Genomic DNA, 15,761 nt, shown 5'->3' on the forward strand with positions numbered 1-15,761 from the left:
CTCTGTTGTTTGTTTGAGACAGGGTTTCTCTGTGTAGCTCTAGCTGTCCTGGAACTCACTCTGTAGACCAGGCTGGTCTCAAACTCAGAAATCTGACTGCCTCTGCCTCCCAAATGCTGGCATTAAAGGCATAAGCCACCACCAGTGGCCTCTTCCTCTTTTTTCTCTGTGTTTTACATCCACCACGAGCTGAAGAAGGTTCCTGCCACATTCTGTGGCTAATATGTTCTACCCAAGCACCTGAAGTCAAACGATTAGGGACTGAATCCTTTAAAACCGTGAGACATTTTGTTTGCTCCTCCTATTTTTTTTCTGTATGTTTGGTCACAGCAGTGAGAAAGCTAACAGACAGATACCATGGACTCCCCTCACATCCATCCTCACCAAAGGCTAAATGGGAGAAGACAGACAAGGCATTTGCAAGCTTCTCTGAGAACTCTGGCCATGAAGAGAGTGAAGCCAGGAGGCAGTTAGTGCAATGGCATACCCAGGGGCAGAGGCGGTGGCAACTGTCTTGGCAGCAGTAACAGCTGCTGTGGTCCCAAGAGTATGGCCTAAGGACACACTTGGTTATTACTCTTCCTGGGTCCTGTCTGGTTGCTTGCTTTTCCTTTCTTCCTTTCCTTTGTGTGTGTGTGTGTGTGTGTGTGTGTGTGTATGTGTGTGTGTATTGTGTGTGGTGTGTACAGAGGCTAGAGGTCATTTTGAGCAGCCTCCCCTATCACTCTCTACTTATCTTTGGAGACATGGTCTCTCTGAACCCTGAGCTCATCAATTTCCCCTATGTAGGCCAGGCAATGAACTATTAGACTCTACCAACCTCCACCTTGCCACTCAGCACTGGAGTTAGAGATGGACACTCCACGCCCAGCTTTTACCTGAGTACTAGGGATCTGAATGTAGTTCCTAGTTCTTATACAGCAAGTATTACCAACTGAGCTATCTCTCCAACCCCTCCCCATCTGTTTCTTATGCCTGCCTTTCTTCTGTGCTACGTGACATGCCCCCACCCCTACTGATTGATGCATTCCTCTCCTGAATGGGGGAGCAAATTGAAGGTCTGTTTGCTGCTGAAAACTCTGATGCATGTGAGGCCTTGAGATAGGCAGAGATACAGCTACATGGGCAGGCAGCCAAGGGGACTTGGTGGTCATACAGGGAAGCCACAGAAGAGATGGGCCATTGAATTGAGGGGTCCTGGGAGGGAAAGATGATAGTGGTGGTCTGAGTAAGAGAGGTCCCAAAGGCTTGCATATTTGAATGCTTAGTCATCAGGGAGTGGAATTCTTGGAAAGGATTAGAAGGATCAGGAGGTGTGGCCTTGTTGGAAGAAATGTATCACTGGGTGTGGGCTTTGGGGTTTCAAAAAGTCTCTTTCTCTTCCTGCTGCCTTCAGACAGGATATACAACTTTCAGCTACTTCTCCAGCACCGTGTCTGCCTGTGGGCCTCCACACTCCCTGCCACGATGATAATGGACCAAGCCTCTGTTCAGCAAGGCCCCACTGAATGCTTCCTTTTATAAGAGTTGCCTTGGTCATGGTGTCTCTTCACAGCAACAGAACACTGACTAAGACAGTAGGGCCAGATCGACCTTGAATTTGTGATCCCCCTGCCTCAGTTTCCTGAGTGCTGGGATTCCAGGTGTGCCTCACCATACCTGTGTCATAGATGACCCAGTCTTGATATTGGCACAGACGAAGGGGTAGATGACTGCTGAGTAGACAGTATATAGAGGCTTTTCCACAGGACTGCCTTAATGGGAGTCTTCAAACGGGCCACCTTCTGAATACCATCAGAGACCCACTTACTATCCAACAAAGACATCCCTAACTTGGGTCTGGGCAGAGAGATAGCCCACCCTTCAGGAGTTTCTCTCCAGCATCCCCCCTACAGAACCTTCCTAGCCCAGAACTTAGCAGTCTTAACTTTTGAAATTAGGAATTACATTAGTTTTTATCGAGATCTTAAAATAGGATAATGGAGTTACACCAACGAATAGCCCAGCACAACATGGGCAATGCAATAAAGGGGGAAGAAATAAAAAGTGGACCTCCAGTCCCTCCACACTGATTCAGCTCATTTTAAGAAATAAAAGTAATTATCACCTGTGCCACCCGGTCGGCCGGCTCTGTACATGGGGAGGAAAACAATTTCAGAACTTTATTTCCTATATTGAATGTCGATAATTGGATGTATTTATAAGTCTCGCTGGAAGAAAGCAGCTTGTGATTTCAAGACGAGAAAACAGTCTTCCAAACACCGAAAAACAATATATTCCCCATTTTCGCACACACACAAAGAGCTTGTTTCTCCGAGGTGTTGAAGGGGCTGCCGGAATGATTTGCTTTTCTGAAGCTCCCGTTCCATTTCTCATCTGGAATTGCCTCGTAGACCCTGGCAAAGCACCCAGCAGGGACCACTTCATCTGACGCAGTGACGGGGGCTTCCCAGGGAAGGCCCCCTCAGCTGCTCCCTGCCTCTTTTCTGCAGGAAGATAGATGCCCAGATGAACTGGGCTAGGAAAGGAGGGCAAGAGGGTTCGGGATGTGATGGAGGACCTTCCTGGGGCTGATGGTGTGGCCCTGGAGAACATTGCAGGCCCTAGAAACAGGGAAGCTAAGGTTAGCCCAACCATTATCACAATGGCCTGCTAGTACCATGACAGGACAACCACCTAAGTATGTGCAGTGGTTTGAAGGAGAAATGCTCTCTATAGACACATGCCTGGCCACTTGGTCTCCAGATAATGGTGCTGTTTTGGGAGATGGCTGAACCTTTGGAGTGTGGCCTAGTTCACAGAAGCAGATCTCTTGCGGGGTGGGGTGGGAGGGGGAAATGTTTGAAGGTGAAGCTCTGGCCTGAGCTTTCTGCTTCCTGACCCACTAATATGTTAGGAGCTGCAGCCCTGTGCTCCTGCTGCTGTAGATGGAGCCATCCTGGGAATCATGCAATCCCTGCTGTGATGGACTTATGGCCCCTTGCTCTAGTTTTGTTTCTGATGCTCTGATGGGTACTCTGGCGGAAAGCAACTTAGTGGAGAAAGGGGCCTATTTCTGTTAATGATTCTCGGTTGCAATTCACAGCTTTGGGGAAGTGAAGGCAAGAACGTCACACAGCTAGTGACATCACATTCACAGTCAAGGGCAGAGAGGCATGAATGCACGCATGCTCACATGTTCGTCTGCCTGTGCTCAGTTCTCTGTCTCAGATAGGTCAGGACCACCTGCCTAGGGGATGGAGCCACCTACAGTGGACTGGTTCCTCCCACATCAATAAACTTAATTCAGACAATCCCTTACTGTGAAGCATAACTCAACTTAAAGTACCTCCTTGAGACTCTCCAAGCAATTCTGGGTGTGTCAAGTTGACAACTCAAGAGAACCATCACAGCCTCTAGGAACATGGGCCCCAATTAACTGTTCCTCTTTTAAGTTACTCCTGTCAGGTTTGGGGCCACAGCGACAGGTAAAGTAACTAATATATCATGTCCTGTCTGTCGCATGCCTTCCTGTCCCACCTGGGAGAAATGAGTATGGAATACATCCTCCTGTCCCCTACAGTGGCCACACATGCCCCATGTTGACATGAGTCAATGTGAGTCTAAGACCTAGTGGTCAGCAATGTCCACTGAGCTGTAGGGGACGTCCACTGACTTAGGCAGTGGGGGTGGGTAGGGGAGGGTTAGGTGATCTAACACAGTGCCACAGGGAGAAAGGGAGGACCTTGGCTAGGATGGCGTTCCTGCAGGGGTAGCGAGGGCAGCGGACTTCTGGAGAGTAATATTGCATTGGAACCTGGGCTAATGAAGCAGGTACCTCTCGGCCACCTGTAGGCCATCACGAGGCCAGAGCTTGTCTCGGAGGACCCGTGACCTTGGAGGTGAGGCACAGTGTGAGGCATGAGCGCACTGCCCGGCTCACTTCCTCAGCTGATTTACACACTCCCACACCGACTCTCTAAAATCAATCTTTCCCCAATTGCCTCCTGGCTCCCAGCAGCGTCTGGGTCTGCCCTGCATGAGTAACTCAAAAAAAAAAAAAAAAAAAAAAAAAGGTTCTCCTACACACCCTGAGCAGCTTCTCCTGGAGTCCCTGCCAGCTCCTCTGATGGGCAGGAACAGGGGAGGAAGAGCCTCTGCCTCAGCCTTTGATGGGGAGTTGTGATATGTGGCAGGGCCATGATAGAGTCTGATAGAGAGCAGCAGTGAGGGATGTGGTCAGGCTTGCTGGAGAGGGTCTTGAGCAAGAGTGGGGGAGGGGCCGGTCCTGCTGGAGCCTCTGATGGGGAGGGGCGGGGAGAGGCAGCAGGTGTCTGACACAGAAAAAACCGACTGTCAGAGCAGACCCTGCCTCGAGGCCCACTGTGCAGATGGGCCTGGGTGGGCAGGAGCCGTGGGTAGTGCTTCCCGGTTAACACTACAGAAAGAGTGCTCCGTTCAATGGCTGGGTGTTCTCTGCCTCTCTTCTGTAAATATTTAGGATAATTACTTCTTTTACACATTAATAAGCATTAAGCTGGCAGTTGGTTTAATTTTGACATATTTTATGTCAAAAGAAGTGGGGCTGTGATTAGCTGGGGGCAGGCTTTCCTACTACAAACCTGCTCCTCCTCTGCTATTTTTTAAAAAGTGTCCCTTATTAGGGAGTCGAGACTCTTCAGCTGAAGATGGAGCTAATGCACTCTGTGTGTGTGTGTGTGTGTGTGTGTGTGTGTGTCCAAGTTCTCAAGAATCTCTGTGAGCTCGGGCATGTTGCTTACTCTTCTGGGCCTTAGTCTCCTCCTCTGTAAGATGGTGCTAAGACAGCACCTACCTTCCTCATGGGGCTTTTGTGAGACCACTGTGAGCAGTGATGCTAACATCTGCAAAGCACTTGAACCAGTGTCTATAAGTGCTGAAAGCAAGGAGGGCAGCGCCTGCCTTCTGATGCTCATTTCTCTGTAGGACTCTCTATCACCAGGGCTCAGCCCTGCTATTCCCACCTCATCCTCCCCTCCCCTGCTCTGCCCATGACCCTGCTTCTCTTTCTTCAGCTCCTCCATCCTGCACTTGAGGAGGTTTGGACTAGACCCTATTAGATTTAACTCTCCAAGGTATATACAAGACCCTGAAGGCCTTGCTTATCTCTCAGCCAGAGACTTTCTCCCCAGACTCCCTTTCCTGAATGTAGGAGGTTGTCCCAGCTCTCCATCATCTTTGGCCCTCCTCCTCATGGTTTCTTTTATCTTTTATTTATTTATTTATTTTACCATATGGATAAATATTTATTTTTTATTTTTTAAAATTTAAAAATTTTTATTAGATATTTTCTTCATTTACATTTCAAATGCTATCCCAGGAGTCCCCCTATGCTCGCCCCCCCTCCCCCGCCCTGCTCCCCTATCAACCTACTCCCACTTCTTGGCCCTGGCGTTCCCCTGTACTGGGGCATATAAAGTTTGCAAGACCAAGGGGCCTCTCTTCCCAATGATACAGAACTGGATCCCCATGGTTTCTTTATTCTTGTATGTTCTTCTCGCGGGTGGACCGCTACATACACACAAGGTCAGGGGCTAACCTAGAATCAATTGATCTCCTGTCTCAGGACACTTCTTCCCAAGAGGGAAAGCCTTCTGGGTTGCTGCTCAAGTTCCTTCTAGTTTCTTGTGGGAATCTGAGATGCTTAATCAGCTGCAGGACTCCTCCACTTAAGGGTGTGAAGTCCGGAGCTAGAGTGGGAGGGACTGAAGCCACCACGCCCATTTAAAACCCCGCCCTGGCCCCGCCCCGTCCGCCTCAGAAGAACCTTAGCGGGTTCAGCTGACGCCGCACTCCACGTGACGCTAGCGCCGAGTGAACATGGCGTCCACTGCGCGGTGAGTGCTGAGCTTGTCCCTTGTCCTGCCTGCGGCCCGCGTAGAGGTGGCCTGCCTCGGTGTTCCTAGCTGAACAGTGGGTGACAGCCTCCGAGCTCTGACTGGAGTTGCTCTGTGGCCGCGGGGTGCGGGCTGCACGCTTCTTCTCTGGGGCACCGGAACCGAGAGCCGGGCCGGACGAGTGGTACCTGCAGAGCCCCTGCATGCTTGCGGCTGCCCACTGGCCCTCGTGGGGCGGGGGAGGGTGGCTTCCCTGGAGTCCCGAGTGTGGCAGCCTCACCGTATGTGGCCGAAATGGGAGCTTCACAAATCTGTTCACTGCCACGCCCCTCCGATGAGGTGGCCAGCCTGGTCTGGGCGCCAGGTTCCCAGGCGCTTCCCCAAAAGTGAGGGAAAGTGTGAATAGTAATTGGAGTGGCTGTGGAATATCCGTTAATCAGGCCAGCACTTTCCTGATTCTTTCCTGGCCCAAACATCAGCTCCTCCGAGACACCTTCCCTTAATTATCTGATCAATTCTATACTGCCTGACTTTCTGTATGTCAGTTGTCTCCTCTCTAGCTCCAGTGCAGGCTTCATGCAGGCCTCAGTAGCCCAGTGCATTGCTCGGCTTAGGCTTGCCATAATTCTGTATGTCAGTGGTCCCGGACGGTTGGGAGGAAGTCTGGACAGATGGGCTCTATTCAGTGTCACGGAAGGACAGCTGATCAAAGGTTAAGAGATAAAGACTGAGAGAGTAGGGTACATCCCTGAACTAGTAGGTGTGGTGCTAGTGATTTCTCCAGACTTTGTCCTGGGGGAGCAAGAAGGATTGTCATCTGGAATCTGCTTTTTAAGAATTTTAGACAGGGTCTCACTATGTAGCACATGCTGGCCTGGGACTCAGATTCTTCCTGCTTTGCCCTTCAGAGTGCTGACAATCCAGGCACAATGGCACTACACCCTGCTTGAGATCTGTTATGTTTTGTTTTGCTTTGTATGAAGACCGGGTTCCTCTGTGTAGCCCTGGCTGTCCTGGAACTCACTCTGTAGATCAGGCTGGCCTCGAATTTGGAGATCCACCTGCCTCTGCCTCCCAAGTGCTGGGATTAAAGGGGTGTGTCACTACCACTTGGCTTCTTAAAGAGTCCCCCCCCCCCCATAGCATGAGCTGTGGTTTCAGCAGAAGAGGGTGTGGACCTGGTGGTAGGGGATGTTAGGAAGTGTAGGGGTAGAAGAGTGCAGTTCTCCACAGACTGAGTTTAGAACTGAAGCTAGTATGGTAAAACTAGTGGAGCAAATGCATCTCTCCGTATACAACGAGGGCAGTGGAAACAGTGCCATCTTAGTTGGCTTCCAAGGTTGGGAGAGCTTGGGACATAGCAGTCATGTAGTGACTGCCTGCGGTTTTCTAGGAACAACACTGGGCCATGAAAGCTAATGGACAGGTGGGATCTGTCATCGAACTCTGTGCCATCTAACTCTATCATCTAACTCTGATCTTGGTCTGTGCCAACAAGAGGTATGCGTTTTAGGATCTTTGCACTCGGTGATCTTTGAGTGAACTTGGGACGCTGAGACACACTTAAGGTGGAGAGCCCTGATAGGTCTCCAGGAGGCCAGGACCAGAACTGTGAACCCAGCCTTTGCCCCTCCGTTAAGAAGCACAGTGAGCAGTAAGGGTGGGCAGGCATCTGTCTGTGAGGTATCATCTGTCCTTCTGGGCAGGCCAGGTGGTCATAGGCAGGTCCAGCAGCTGTGTTTGGGTTTGAGACTCCAGGCTGGCTCAAGGCTTGCTTCTTTCTGGAAGATTCTCAGTCTGGGATAGGAACTCTGTCAGATCCTCAAAGGAAGCCTCATGAAGCCAAACTGATCCTTTTATAACTGAAAAGTGCCACAAATCTCGAGGAGGCATACTTATTAAGAAAGCTGACAGACGTGGGAGTTTCCACAGTTGGCCAAGGCCTCCTTGGGAAGAGACTTCTCAGAAGTGTTGAGCCTGAGTTAGGTCCTGTAAGGCCTTAAGGGGACAAGATTGAAGGATGTTCTATAGAAAGCTTGGCTCCCTGCTGCTACATTCATGTGACATATCGGCATGTCAGTTGTCTCCCCTGTTTGAGAAGTGCCAGGGTTGTAACCCAGGACTTGCTGTGCCAAGCCAAGTATTCTACCACTAAACTATATTCCCAGCTTTTTTTTTTCCCAGACAGGGACTATATAGGTCTTGAACTTATGATCCTTCTGCATAAGCCTCCAGGGTAATGGGATTACAGGCTTATACCATCATGTCTGACTAAGACTGGTATAATAAACCTCAGCTCATAGCCAAGGACTTCCAAGGAATCTGAGTTGGTTTCCTACAGAGTCCTGGTAATTCCTGGGAGCAGGAGGCTCATGAGAATCTCAAGTGTACCCCATATGAATTGGGGAGCAGTAGAAGCCCTAGGTAGCGTCACAAACTCACAATGAGATACTCTGTTAATTCTATGCACTGGTGGGAGCCATGCGTTGAGTTGTCTATGTACAGAGGCCGAACGCTCCAGGCTATAGCTGGACCTGTCTGCATTTGTTGCCCTCTGTTCTCCTTGTCCTGGAGCTTGCTCAGCTGATGGCCCTGGGATGCTCTTGTCTTCTAACATGATTAAAAGAATGTTCACAGATTTGCAGGTCCAGCCCGGATGGCTCCTCCTCCCAGAGACAGGCCTCCCATTGAAGGGTTTCTGCTCAAACCCCCAGAGAACCTCAATTTGTGTTAGTAGCACACATCTTCACATCTCCCCATCTTGAATAGCTGAGGGCTTGGTTTCTGTCATTCCTTTCCTGTTGTCTCTGGAGCCTAGGGAGCTATTTGGTTTGTATCCCTGGGGCCACCAACCTGATGTGAAATGGTGCCATTCAACCGAAAGAGATGTTTACCATATGAATTACTGTAGCATCCTGCTCTGCACTCTTGGGAGATGGCAATGGCCAAAGGAGAAGAGCTGTGGATAGGAAGGAGCACAGAATTCCAAAGGGTAGGATGAAGAACGGATTCTCACTCATCTGAGCGGCAATACTGTAGCTGCTGCACACACACCCCAGGGACCATCACAGGAGCTGCCCTGGGTGTGTGTGTGTGATGAGCTACCTGCTGTGCTGGGATAAGCATGCTGAACACAAAATGTTGTCAGGGTCAAAAGCTGTCACACCCTTATGTGAGCCTTGTACTTCTGAGCAAAGTCCCCATGCTTGCTCCAGAAAAACGGGTGAGTCTGTGGAAGCCAGGCTGGCCCACATGGCCTTTGGCCTCTTTGGTTCATCCCTAGGCTTGGTCTTCTCTCTACTCAGTCCTGTCTTTGTCCCTAGGTGTGTGTACTTGTTCTCCAGTCCTTCTCAGGAGAGAGGGAAACAGCTATGTGGCACTTGTCCCCTGCCCAAAGCCCCTCCAGTCCAGGATATCTTCCTGTAGTTAGGTAGCCAGTGGCTACCGAATATATCAGTGCCTGGCCATTCTTGTCTGGCCTTTTCCTCTGGGAGCTTATCCGTGTGGCTTCACATGGTAGCCCAGGGATCTTGTTATAGTCTGTGCCATGGAGCTTTTGAGTATTGATGAGGCCTATATGCTTGTCTTAGTCTATTTTCTGATGCTGTAACTAAATACCCAAGACAGGTGCCTTACAAAGAAAATTATTTTGGCTCACAGTTCTGGAAGCTATGTCAGCCGACAGCATCTGATGAGAGCCTCACTTGATGTTAGAACTTAGAGGGTAACATTGCATTGAAGGAATACGTATGAAAGGGATGTGCAGCTTTGCATAAAAGAGAGGTTCCGTGGCAAGACGGCCACCTTGTGACAACCCACTGCCTCAGTAACTGTAACAGTCCGTGGGACCTAACTTGTTCCCTTGAGACAGCATTAATTCCTAATCATCTCCCAGAAAGCCCCTGACCTTTTAAAGCTCCACGACTAATGTTAAGTGGAGACTTAAGCCTCTTCATGAACCTTGATGACAGACAAGGCAACAACCTCCTTTAATGCCATTTATTTATTAGCTCGGTATATCCAAAGGATTGCAATTGTGTAGCCCAGGCTGGCCTCTCAGTTTCAATCCTCCTGCCTCAGCCTCCCAAGTGCTAGGATGCCGCCACACTCAGCTGGGCGTAATGTTTTAAATTCCATTAAATAAATAAGGGATCACAAATTTATTTATAAGGGAAAACAAATTACATGGAAATGCGGCCGTCAAGATGTTAAGGGAATCTGTGATGTGGTCACGTGCGCTTTTATTGACACATTAATTAGATAACAGGAGCCTGGAGCAGGTCTAACAGGCACCTTGATTTTGAAGTCTTGACAGTTGAGAAAGTGTTCCAGCAATGCTGTGCTGTGAAAGCTCTGGTGAGCTCTGTGGGAGGCAGAGTCCTGGCGTGGCCGATACTCAGGCTAGCTGCTTGCACTAATAGTGAGTCAAATGTAAATTCGAATTATAAGTTAGAGAAAACAAAGAAATCATTTTTCATCAAGAAGATAAGGTGTTAATATTCTACCCACAGCTCTTTGCCCATGGGCCTTCCATCAGAAACCTACAGGTGGCCATTGAGGGCAAAGGAGAGGGTGGTTGTGCTGGCTACTTTTAGGTCAGCTTGACACAAGCTAGAGTTGTTTTGGAAGAGGGAGCCTCATTAGAGAAAATGACCTCACCAGATTTGTCTGTAGACAAGCCTGTGGTGCATTTTCTTGATTGATGATTGATGAGGGAGGGCCCAGCTCACTTTGGATGGTTCCACCCTTGGCTGGTGGTCCTGATGCTATCAGAAAGCAGGCTGAGCAAGCCATGGAGAACAAGCCAGTAAGCGGCACCCCTCCATGGCCTCTGCATCAGCTCCTGCCTCCAGGTTCCTGCCTGTTTGCATGCCTGTTCTGACTTCCTAGGTGATGAACAGTGGTGTGGAAGTGAAAGCCAAATAAACCCTTTCCTCTCCAACTTGCTTTTTGGTCATGGTCTTTATCACAGTAATAGAAGCCTTGAGACAGCGGCATAGGGAGTTTGAGACAAGGGTGGGCTGCAGGAGCTGTGGCCTGGGTTCGGCTCTGTTATTAGTCAGTCTGTTATTGGCCCTGGGCTGCCTCCTGGGTGTTGGTGGTTGGCCTGGGAGGGTCTGTCCTGTGGATGTCTTTAACCCTGAGCTGGTCCACCAGCCGCTCTGTTCCTCTCAGACATATCTATGCCCTGGCTGCACGCAGTGGAATGTACTTTGTTTCTTCCGGGACTCTGGAATGACATGCTTGTGGATTTGAAATTCCAAGGGTCAATTAACAACCAACCAACCAACTAACGAACAAACAAACCCTTCATCAGAAACCAGTTGGACAGCCAGGCCTAGAGGAGGGAGTCTGAGCAGGAGAATTGCAAGTTCAAGAACTTCATGGCTGACAGAGCAAGTTCAAGGCCAGTCTGTCTCAAAATAAAATGTTAAAAAAAAGGGGACGCCTGGGGATATAGCTCAGGGCCGGGTGTTTGCCTAGGATGTGTCAGATGCTGGGTTCAGTTCCCAGCATCACAAAAGGAATGAGCTGAGGTACTATATTAGATGAATTTACAGAGAGAAGTCACTCTTTGCTCTGGCCCTGACTATCCCTTTGAGGGTTTGATATCTCTGCAATCTTTGATCCTGAGGCTGTCCTGGAGTACTTAGTGACTGGAGCACGTGGCCTTGCCTGGTGGCTCAGGCTGAACTGGCTTTCTTTAACTCAGATAAGGTGGGTGGTGGTGTGACTGAGCCCCGTGGAGGCGTGAGTATCCCAGGGCTTGTTCCGAGGAGCCCCCTCAAATATAACGTGCTCAGCTGATCAAGTTCCTTATATGAAGCAGGCAGTAGACCCCAAGTCTGGGTGTCCAACCTTCTAGATGGGATGATCACATGCCGGGGACAGGTGTCACTTGGAGGTGGGTCATGTAGAGGAGAGCTGTGGGAGGCGAGGAAGCCCAGCCTAGCATTTCAGAAGTGGTACTGGAGGTGGGGCATTTTGGTCTGAGGCCATCCCGTCTGTGGCTGGAGTCCTTATGCATTTGCTCATGAGTTCCCCTCCTGTGCTGTGCTGGCCCCCTTCCATGGGTGTAACCCAGTAGATAGGAAGAGGGTGGGAGTACCCTGAGTGTGGGTGCTGGTAGGTGCACTTTCAGTTCCTGTCAGCCAGGCCAGCTGGGAGCCATGCTTACAAGGTGTTACTAGGATACTCCTGCCCTTTCACCCTCGTGGCTGAGAACAGCAAATATCAACCCCAGCTTTGTGGAGGTCCTGGAGGCAGGAAGGGCAGGTGCTGGGGGTAGGAGTGAGTATCTAGACCACCAGCGTATGGAGGTGCTCCCCACTCCTCCACCCTTCCTGCCTCCCAGCTGATGAATGGAGCTGTCATCGCACCTTGCAATGTCACAGTTGTCACAGTTGATGTGTCCCCCCCCCCCCCAAGCACTTGCTGTGTGTCAGGCATTGTGCTAGGCACAGGACACAGTGACTCAGACAGATCTAGGTCTATCTCCTGGAGGGCCTGTTTCAGTTAGGGTCCTGGTTGGTGCCAGGTGTTTGCTGCAACGGTGGTTTTTACAGATCTGCAGGAATGTAAAAAGAACCTGAAGGAGGGGAAGTTGTGGCTCTGCTCTGAGAGACTGGCACAGGCCATTTAGTTTTATGGCCTTCCATGGAAGGAGGGAGTTGAGGGAGCTCTGTGCTCGAGTTTTTCTCCTTCCCCACCCCCACCTCTCATAGGCTCAGCCTACCTGGAATCCGGAGGCTGGGAAGAGGCTATAGACTCACAGTCTATAGGTTCAAAGCACTGTGGATGGGTGGGATCTGGACGGCAAGTGGGGAGTCCTGCCTAGTGCTATGTGGGTTGAGTGGTGGTGGTCGGGCAGAAATGAGTCTAGGAATGCTTACAAGGTGGTGTTGGGGCCAGGGTATGGAGGAGGAATGTGTAAGGTGTGAGGGTCATGAGGCCTCTAAGATCATGGCTCCCCTGCAATGTGATAGGAGACTCACCATGGATGGTCCTTGTTCAGAGCCTACTCTGCTGCAGTAGCTCTGGCTTAAGCCTGCTCTTCTTCAACTCTGCCACTGCCCCTGACTGGACACTTCAGGGGTTCCCTGTTGCATACCCACACTTGTCTGACTTCTGGCTGCTTTGCTTGGTCTGCACACCTTCCTTCCCGGGTATCATTACCAGACATTGATACCAGTTCTTTGTCTCACCATGTCACATGTTACCTGGACAGCCACAAATTAAGTCTGTGCCTTGCACAGAGGAGGAGGCTGCTGAAGGGTGGGAAGCTCAGACCAAGAAAGCAGTGCAGAGTTTTTTTTTAAGTTGTTGTGATGGAGGTGGATCTAGACCACTTGGGCTAGTCCCCTGATAGGTGTGTGAGGGTGATGGGCCAGAGGTGGGATGAGAAGGCAGGGATGGCTTGAGCACCATCAGAGCACAGCTCCCTCTAGTGGCAGGAGGAGGCAAGGCTAGCTGCTATGTCAGAGGGCCAGGGCCTCTGCATGTAGGGGGACATGACTGGCCTGTGATGACAACAGATGGTATTTAAAGCTGAAGCATTGAATCCACGCAGCTACGCCCAGTGGAAGGAAGAGTATGGACCTAGTCCCAGGGTTCCAATACAGGTTGGCCTGGAAATGATGGGGAAAACAGAGGATGGAGGAGCCGTATCAGGTGGAGTTCAGCAGTATTGCGTACCAGTGTCATGGCTACAGAAAGGCCTGGTGAGAACCAGATCAGGATCCAGTATGGATTTAGGAGCATAGGCTCATTGTGGTCAGATGTACTGTTTTTGCTTAGGGGAGCGATGTGTAGGTCTTGGGATAAACTGGGGAGGGAGCATATGTTGTCAGGAGTGCCAGAGGCTTGGTTTTTGTTTAGAGTATTAACAGCAAAGTGGAGGAAGAAATGGATTGCTGAGAGGGATGAGGAAGTAATTTTCCTTTTTTTAAGGTCAGGTTATTATATGTCTGAATGTTGAACGTGTCCCAGTGGGCACAGTGTTGCAGAAGCAACCTGTGAATGGGTATGGGGGTATGTGGGGGGCTGTGCACAATCTGTGGGTGTGGCATGAGACCTGGGCATGAGCTATCTTACAAACCTAGGGATGCACATCTCCTAGTGAAGGCAGACCTAGCCCTTCCAAGCTCCAGTAGACTCTCCAGAACAGCAGCCTTGCTATCCTTGAAGGGTGCACTCTGCAGTTGCTGCTCACAGGGGCATGGTGCTGTGGGGCTGCACTGTTTGTGTATACTGAGGGGTTAGGCACGGGAACTACCAGTACAGGCTGTAAGGCTGGGAACGGATGTGACAGGGGGCAGAATGGTGAGTGCATGCGTGGTGTTGGCCAGTACTGACTGGATCAGAGCTCAGCTTTCCCACCTGTTCTTGAAAATCCAAAGCAGATGGCAGGCCCTGGAGGGTGGCATATAAGTGCTGTCTCCCCTGCAGAGGCTTTCCCACATAAGCCTTGCCCGCCTACCAGCTGAGCAGGTACAGTCACCCCTCATCCCCAGCTAAGCCAGGCACTCAGAAGCAGGAGGGTAGAGAAGTATGATGGACAAGCCTTGGTTGGCTCAGTGGTTGGCTCCGTGAAGGACTGTTTCTGGGTCCCAACAGGTTGAGGGTAGGCCGACTTACCACAGGTTGCCCAGAATCCTCTGCAGGCACAGACCACAGGTAATGGACACATGTGGGGAGGCGCTAACCGGCCTGTGCTCATGTCTCTGCAGCCCTTCCTTCTCCCTGGGGAATGAGACCCTGAAGGTGCCGCTGGCACTATTCGCCCTGAACAGGCAGCGCCTGTGTGAGAGGCTGAGGAAGAATGGAGCTGTACAGGCTGGCTCAACTGTCGTGTTGCAGGGCGGGGAAGAGATGCAACGATACTGCACCGATACCTCCATCATCTTCCGCCAGGTGAGCCGCACCTTGCCGTCATAGGCCTGCCAGGCATGGGGCTCAGGGCTGGACAGGGGTTGGTTCCAGGGGCCCCTAGAGGCAGCATGGGAGCAGGGATGCACATCTGGGGTCAGCACCACCAGCCTCACCTGTTGGGCAGAGATGTCAGGGTATAAAAAGATATCCTTGTGGGCACAGGCAGGCTAGGCTTCATGGAGGAGTTGGTGTTTGGAGTGAGCCAGGGTGGATTTGGACAAGCAAGAGGACAGTGTGCAGAGGAGTGGGTAAAACAGAGGGTGGTCTGGGCCACTGGCTGCAGTTTAGGGGGACAGCAGAAGCTACCGAGGAGGGGTTGCGTTCCTGAGACCAGATGCTGGCAGTTGACCTGCATGTGAGGGTTGTGTGACCTGCCTGTTCAGAGACCTCAGCCTTCATCTGGTTCGGTCAGTGCTCACACTTGGCACTGTGACTCGGCCTTACTCATCCCCTCCCCACAGCCCTGTATGGGAATTAGAAGCTCACTCACTGAGGTTCTGGAGCTATGGTGTGCAGCCGAGACCTCATGTACTTACCTGAGAATCACTGCAACACAAAGTCCTCAGGAGTAGCAACACTCGCCTAGGAAGCCAGGGTGACCCAGAGTTGGGCCTACATTCATTGAGTCATCATACCCACTTTACAGAGGAGGAAACTGAGGTCTAGGGGAACCACCTTGCCAAGAGGTAGACCTAGAGTTAGAACCCTATCTTTTAGCTGGGCCTGGTGAAGGCTTGTAATCCTAGTACTTGAGAGGGTTAATTAGTTATATCACTAGTTCAAAGCCAGCCTGGGAAACTTAGGGACACTCTACCTCAAAACAAAACACCCCCCCAAAAAAAACCAAAATAACTGAGAATGTTGTTTAGTGTTGGAGACCCTGCCTAAAATCTAGCAGTGAGCAGTGGGGGATATGTCTCAGTGGTAGAGCCCCTGCCTAGAATCCCTCAGTGAGGGGCTGGGGGTATGGCTCAG

The 15,761-nt window shown here is 50.7% G+C and overlaps 1 protein-coding gene across 1 annotated transcript in view; it reads left to right on the forward strand.

The window, feature by feature from the left end:
• The first annotated feature begins 5,781 nt into the window (after positions 1 to 5,781).
• The window catches only part of Pepd (peptidase D), a 133,725-nt gene continuing 123,745 nt past the window's right edge, over positions 5,782 to 15,761 (forward strand). Inside the window, exons 1-2 of the mRNA XM_021168233.1 lie at positions 5,782 to 5,855; positions 14,585 to 14,768. Coding sequence (XP_021023892.1) covers positions 5,839 to 5,855; positions 14,585 to 14,768 — 201 coding nt within the window. The 5' untranslated portion in view covers positions 5,782 to 5,838. The remainder of the gene's footprint in view (positions 5,856 to 14,584; positions 14,769 to 15,761) is intronic.

Source organism: Mus caroli, chromosome 7 (assembly GCF_900094665.2).
Source record: "Mus caroli chromosome 7, CAROLI_EIJ_v1.1, whole genome shotgun sequence".
In the NCBI taxonomy this organism is placed as follows: Eukaryota; Metazoa; Chordata; class Mammalia; order Rodentia; family Muridae; genus Mus; species Mus caroli.